Source organism: Hevea brasiliensis, chromosome 12 (assembly GCF_030052815.1).
Source record: "Hevea brasiliensis isolate MT/VB/25A 57/8 chromosome 12, ASM3005281v1, whole genome shotgun sequence".
NCBI lineage: Eukaryota > Viridiplantae > Streptophyta > Magnoliopsida > Malpighiales > Euphorbiaceae > Hevea > Hevea brasiliensis.
In genome coordinates, this window is record NC_079504.1 from 5,945,673 (window position 1) to 5,953,297 (window position 7,625).

At 28.5% G+C, this 7,625-nt stretch overlaps 1 protein-coding gene across 1 annotated transcript; it reads right to left on the minus strand.

Moving 5' to 3' along the window:
* Positions 1-4,289: 4,289 nt before the first annotated feature.
* On the minus strand, positions 4,290-5,167 carry LOC110669765 (uncharacterized). Its single transcript, XM_058130914.1, has 2 exons — positions 4,413-5,167; positions 4,290-4,380 (listed from the first exon to the last, which is right to left on the minus strand). Exon 1 carries the CDS (start codon positions 4,936-4,938, stop codon positions 4,483-4,485), a length of 456 nt encoding a protein of 151 aa, XP_057986897.1. The 5' UTR covers positions 4,939-5,167; the 3' UTR covers positions 4,290-4,380; positions 4,413-4,482.
* Between the last annotated feature and the right edge of the window lie 2,458 nt (positions 5,168-7,625).

Below are 7,625 nucleotides of genomic sequence, written 5' to 3' on the forward strand. Positions count from 1 at the left end.
TATGCCACACAATATTTTAATTCTATACTCTTTGTCTTCAATTTATTTTATATGTTCATATAGATCATGTAATCATGTTTAATTTGAGGGGATACACAACTCTGCACATGTTTAGTTTATGTCTCTCGTACTTTTGTTATTTTTCTTTGTTTTCTTTATTTTTTATTACAAACAAAAATTGGTAAGGAGCCCTAAGGTAAGTACCAAAGAGGGTATTTGTGCGGAGCTTATATGGAGCTAAACGGGAGTAAGCCAGGGATATCATTGCCATACTAGAAGAGAAGACCCTTTTTTAAGGGTAGCTTGCCCCAATGGCAACTGCATTTACCAACAGGTAAGTAACTCTAAACTTATCGAATAACCATTGGCATGAAATTGTAGTAATAATAGAACTTTTATTTGGTAAATTAAAATTAACTTTGTTTTTAATTTAACTGACTTTTGCATGTAATTAATTTAAATAAATACTTTGTACATTAAAATTAATCTTGTTTGTAAATTAAACTAACATTGGCATGTAAATAAATTTAATTTAATACTTGATAATTGTAAAATGAATTTGCATGTTAGAAATCTTTATTAGGTTGTGATTGTTTGGGCCTTATGTGATATTATAATAAATTACACATGTACATAATTAACTTAGTTCAATTATCCTTAGGGTAACTTGGTGAAAATTAATTAATTAGGTTAAATAGAAACATAGGGTTATTTGAAATTGAATTTGTTTATAAATTAAATTCTCAATAAAAAATTAATTTTAGTCATCTGGTAAATATCATTTAAATAATTAGCAACCCCATAGATAGGAATTACTTGTGCATGAAAATTGTGTGTAAACAACAATCTTTTTGTGAATTACTTGCGTGTGTAGGATTATAATTGCATTTTTAGGATAAAGTTTAATAAAAGAATAATAAACAAGACTTCTAGAAACATTAGTAGAGGACTGGCACTCGAATTAACGAGGTTAGACCAGGCGTAAGGGGTGCCTAACACCTTCCCCTTACGTACCTACTATCCCGAACCTAGACATTGGGCTATGGTAATGACGGTTGTGGAAACTCTGCAAGGAGTAAGTTGCCATCCATGACCCTCGGAAGAAACACTGAATATGTCCCGGTTATTACCCGGGTGGCGACTCCTGTCTATCTATGCCTTCGTGGTATAAATCCTTAGTACCGTGGTAGTGTTATGGGAAGACGGTACTTACCAGTGGTTTGATTCTATTAGGATTGTATAAAGTGCATGTCTAGGAAATGCTGTCTGAGGAGGTGGTACTTAAGTGAGACCATTGTGACTCCACCATCTTTCCTAGGCATTACCTGGTACATTTTATATAATTTTAATGAATGATATTTCGCCTCACGCCTCACGCCCCCCACCCCTACAGTGCACGCACTTGGGTGATGCGTGGCTCACCTGGATGATAACGTGGCGCCGTGCTGCATATTGTCTATTTGGGTAAGAACGATCCACTTGGTCTCCAATAGTAAACATGATGGTTCAATGTGATTGGCATTTGTCTCCTGGTGCCTCCAATGCTCAATGACTAGATTTTGAAGTTCCCTTGCCCTTGCTCTAGTAATGGGACCTCTGAACAATGAAAGTGGTTCTGGTGGCTCCTCATTACATGTGCTGCATTAACATGTCGATTTCATTCTCATGACCAAGGCTCCTCATGGATGCAGCCCTTATAAGCTCTCTGCAGTCGTCATAGTCGTTGGACATGGATGACCCCATGCTGTAACTCCTGGGGTCATATTTATTTGAAATGAATAGGCATTTAATTTTGATATTATGACTTTTTTTTATCATATTTTAACATAAAATTAAATTTTATTTTTTAAATAATTAATTATCCAAATAAAGTTTATATAGTTTTATGAATAGTATTTTTAAAAGTTTTTAATATATTTATAAATTATAATATTTTATTAATATAAAGAATAAAATTAATTTGGAAATAGGGCTAATTAATAAAAAAAACTCTAAGCAATATTTTGTTTTATTTAAAATTTCGGTTGATTTTATTAAAATTATAAAATTAGTGTTAGTTTTATTCTATTTACCTAAATTAGTAAAATTGCATTGCAATTATAATAATTTTATTAAAGTTTTCAATAAAATTTATTTTTTTAGTTTATTATATTGGAGAATAATTTGAGAATATAAAATTATTTATTTTTATTGTTAATAAAAATGAAATAAATAAAATTTGTTATTATATAAAATAATTTTAAGTTTGATTAAAGATATATTTTTATCAATATAAATAATTAAAAAAAGATTATAAATTTATGACCAATAACATAGTTTATCTACTTAAATTCGATTAAAAATTTAATTTTTTTTATTTTAATATATAGTTGATGCTAAATTTTTATTTAATTAAATATATATATAGAATTATAATATATTTATAAATATATATATTAATTTTATTAAAATAAATTAATAATACTTATAGGATTATAATTATAGAATTATTATGTTAAAAATTATAATTTTTTCTAGTATAAATAGAATTACTATTAGAATAATATTAAAATTTTAATTTATACTAATTATTGTAATATTAAAAAAATAAAATTGTTAGATATTTAGCAACAAATAATTCGTTGTTAAAAGTTATTAGAAGCAATATAAAATATTATAAAATTGACATCATAATGAATTTAATGACAATTTTTCTGTTGCTAAAATATTAGCGATGATAATGTTTGAAGGCACTAATTACTAAAATTATTAGTGACACGTATTTTTATCACTAAATAGTATTAATGACGAATTTATATGATTAACATCTTTGATATGCATATTGGCGATGAAAAATTAGCAATGAATAATTTATCTATTGCTATAAATACTATTTTTTATATTTTTGTAAATAATAGATAGATTAATAATATTTTTTATTTATTAAATTTTTATTTTAATTAATTACTTTTTATAGAATTTTATATTTAATTGAAATTAAACATAAATAAGGCTAAGAATTTCAAATTTATATTAACTCTAAAATTAAGAATTTTAATTTTATATAATTTTTAAAATTAATTTAAATAATAAAATATATTATAATTAATTTTAAGAATAAAGAATAATTTTGACAAAGCCAATGTTTTCCTCTCCTTTGTACATTTATATAGATAGATATATTTGTATACTCTATATACATATTTTAATTAATTTTATACACATGTCGATATAAAAATATTTAATGTAACGATTATTAAACTCGTACTCATATGAATTCAAATTTATATTAAATGCATACAATATTTATTAGATTTTATTTATTTTATTTTATGTTTACTTACCACATTAAGTTTATGATGAATAAGGAAAGAAAATGCTAATGGGTAAGTTTTATTGCAAATTTAAATTAATATGAGATTTAAATTCACATTTCACAAGTCGTAGCTTTTATGAATGATTTTGAATAATTAAGTCACATATTATCCTTAATTTTGACATTCCACATTATGAGCCAATTTCAACTACAATCATTCAAAGGAAAGAGGGAAAAACAAATAAGAAAGCAATTGTTTTCATATTTTACAAAATGACAAGGGGCTTAGTTGCTTGCTTCTTCAAAATTCGGCCGCCTGCGGTTTGGTTAGATTTCACTGTCCAAGGATTACAGACGCGGTCAGATGGTCAAATTTTCTCCAATTTTATCTTGAGCATTCAATTAGTTCTTCCTATAATTGGAATTTTCATTTTGAAATGATTCAAATATTATTAAATTAAAATCTTTATTATTATTATTACTATTATAGTCAGGTTTAGTAATACTTTTATTAAGGTCTAAAATGTAAAATTTTGTCTAGTAACTAATATTATCATATAAGTCAAAATTAATTTTTTTAATATGACCTAATATTAATTAATATTTATTTTAATTAATATAAATTTTAATTATATAAAAATTACTTTAATTAAAGTAAATATTAATTCTAATTACATAAGAATACTATATGAATATATCATATTAAATCTTAGATATATATACACCGATCCTCTTTCTACTCATAAGGTTATACATATTAGAATCATTAAGTCTTTTATTATTAAAATTATGTGTGTAAATCAAGAAAGATTAAGAGAGAAAAATTAATTTATTAAATTAAAGAGTCTCTCTCAATTATTAAGATGATAGTTAAATTTTATATTTATGATTTTTTACATAAAATTCATAATATTTTTATCAAAGGGATTAAATCTATAGTCTAAATTTAGAGGTAGACATAGTTGAATGTTTATTATTTTGAACTGGGAGTTGATTTGAATTGGAAAAGAAACAAATGCTGCACAACGCTTAAAATAATGTTTACACAGACGCTTTCTAGCGTCAGGAAGAACCAAACCAGACGCCTTCTAGCGTCAGGAAGAACCAAACCAGACGCCAAAGGGGGTGGCAGGCAAGGCTCTTTACAAATTTCAGCTTTTCCCATATCCGAATTTTCATCAAATCAATCAAAAGGCAACACTTGTTTTGGCTACAGCATAGCTTCTGCTTCGAGGATACAACTCTGCCTTTGCTGCTTTCTTATTTGCACCATGGCTACTACCTTCTTCTTCAGATGCTGCCTCGTCAATCCTTCCCATGAATCCCATCCCAACACTGCAACTCTTGGGCAACTGTTTCGATTGCTGCATTAACATGTCAATTTCATTTTTATGACCAAGGCTCCTCACGGATGCAGCCCTTATAAGCTCTCTGTAATCGTCATAGTCGTTGGACATGGATGACCCCATACTATAACTCTTGGGCAATTGACCGTGTGGCATCGACATGGAGTGGCCATAACTGGCTCTCGCAGCGCACCCTGTCATGCTCTTCACGTAGAGATCCCTGGCTTTGCCCAATACTTTTATTGGGATCGTTACGATCCACATGAACCTGCTCTGGCTATGCCCTTTGGCCCCCATGACACAAGAAAAAGATTGAAATTTGGAAAGAAGATGAATTGATCAAGAATTCAAGATCCTAATTACAAAAGAATCTTGGTTGACAAACCTTGAGAGAGAAAGACAGACGAGGTAAAGTTTTGTTAATGGATGTGGGTTTGGGTCATGTTTAAGAATCAATTAATATGAAGAAGAAGGTTGAGAAGCAGCATTCACAAAGAAGGGTGGTGGGTTTAGACTTTTCAAGAGCCCACCGGATTGGAAAGCTTTAAGATTTAGATAAGAACAACGTGCGAATAGGCTCAGTTAATTAGAAAAATGAACAAATTGTGCTGACACTGAAATTTTTTTTTTATTTTTTTTTTCTATCCACTCCTATCTGTTTGCTTTTGCTGACTCATCTTATTGCTCTCTATATATACATAATTTTTTTTTTGGTAATAATTGTTTATGCCGAAGCTTAACTTTTAAGTGAGGCAAATTAAAAGAAATTCTGATGTTGGAATATCTGCGTTGAATATATGAATGATTTTTTCAATTGCTAATGATTTGTTTAATTTTATGCTTAATGATATTTTTAAAATCCATATATATTTAGTAGTGGGAAGTTTGAGGCCATGTGCAATAACCTTTCAATTTTTTTTTTCTAAAATATTTTTAATTATTTTTTATGTTCATAAATAATTAAAAAAATAATTAAATAATCTCATTTTTATAAAAAATATTAATAATTTATTTAATTATTCTTTCTAAAAAATATGAAGAAATGAATATTAATATGATAAATAATTGATTTAATTAAAAAAATTAATAATATTAATTTTAAAAAGTTATATAAATATTTATTATATTTAATAAAAATAAAAAAAATAATTAACTTTTATTAATTTTTAAATATAATAAATAATTTTAAACATAATAAATAATTATCATATTTATTATATTGTTTACACTTTAAATGAATTTTATGTTTTTATAAATTTAGAGTACAAGATTATCTTTATATATATATATATATATATATATATATATATATTAAAGAGATGAATAATTTGTCACACCAAGATGAGCTGGAAAGTAGACTTTCAAAGACAGCTATTAAGTGACACTTTATTTATTTATTTTTGCCTTTTGCATTAATTGCTTGGTTGAAATTTTTTTACACGTCATTTTGTCAATTGTCAAAGAAAAACGCAGACGAGAGATTAACAAAAAGAAAAATAAATAGGTTTTAAAATAAGATAATTATAAGTGATTTCATATGAAATATTTTATATAAAATTATAAATAAATAAAAAGTAATTACGTATAAATATAGGAACCTTATCTCCAGCAATTACAACTACCCCATTACTGAATTATATAAAAATGAGAGAATTAAGCTATTAATAGGAAATTAAGTAGAAAATTTGTAGGTAGATACTAGTAGAAAAAGAAGAGTTGAATTGAGAATGGTCAGTAGCGTAGTGTTTGTCTTCTTTTGATTTTCCACGAAAGTATGCTAGAAGAAGATGGAAAGGCATTGATTAATTTGAAGCTGCTAGAAGAATGACACGGCGGAGCTAGATTAGATAACAATTATTTTTATTAACCAGTGATTATATGAAATGATTAATAATCCAAGAGGCGCCCACTGGATGAAACCCAATTAGGAAGGATGTTTCTTTCAAATTCAATCGTTGTCAAACATCAACTGCGACTCCAAAGGGCAACGCGTGTGGAGGAATATGCAAATAACAAGGAAAAAAAATACACACTAAAATAATAATTAATTATTAATAATAAACGAGAATCATTTTCTCCGGTTATAGTAGACGTGCCTAATTTTAGACACTCAAATAAATAAATAAAATAATACTTTGCTAATTATATTTGATTTCAAATATATTTCTTTTTAGGTGGCGTGACTCATGAGACATCATTATAGCCCAATGGTGGAATCTCCGGAAGAGGTTGGCTATGGAGATGGTGAAACACAGTTTGGAGCTCCGTAAGATTTTGGATATGGGTTAGCTCTAGAAGGCTATCCATGGCCATGCAAGGTTGCTTCAAAATTCTTGCAAGACCTAAAATATTTAATAGAGATAGAAAGCGAACTTAATAGAGGATGCCTTTTTGTCCTTCTACTTCTCAACCGGGACGCACATTTTTGGCGACAAAAATTTATCAAGCACTTTGCTGCACTTTCTGCCCCGTGGGGTGGCGCTGCGGATAGGGGCGGCAAAGTGGGATTCTTTTTTTTCTTTATATAATCAGTAGTAAATTCATTGATTTAAAGAAGTGGATTACAGCACAACACTACACTTAAAATAACGAACGAACCCAACAAATGAGCTCACATTACATAGAAAACATCTCATACAAGAGGCCCATAGCTAGAATGGCCCAAATCCACTAGCCTAACAGTAAAGAAGCAAAACATTTAGCTTGCAGAAGGTAGCTACACATAAGAAACTCAAAGCCAAAAACCACCATTTTTAAGCCCAGTCTTCCAAATACAAGAAGGAATCTCAACAAATTCATCAAGCGGCAAAACATTCTTTGTAAGCTGTAGAAGAGACGAAGGATAAAGCTCTTTTAGCATTCTTGGCCTAAGAGAGCCGGCGGGCTAGAAGCAACAATTGGCGATAAGGGCTCTTGAAATATCCTTCTCCACGACATCACGAGCACCCCTTGCCTTGAGTAGGGGAAACTGCACTCACAACAGA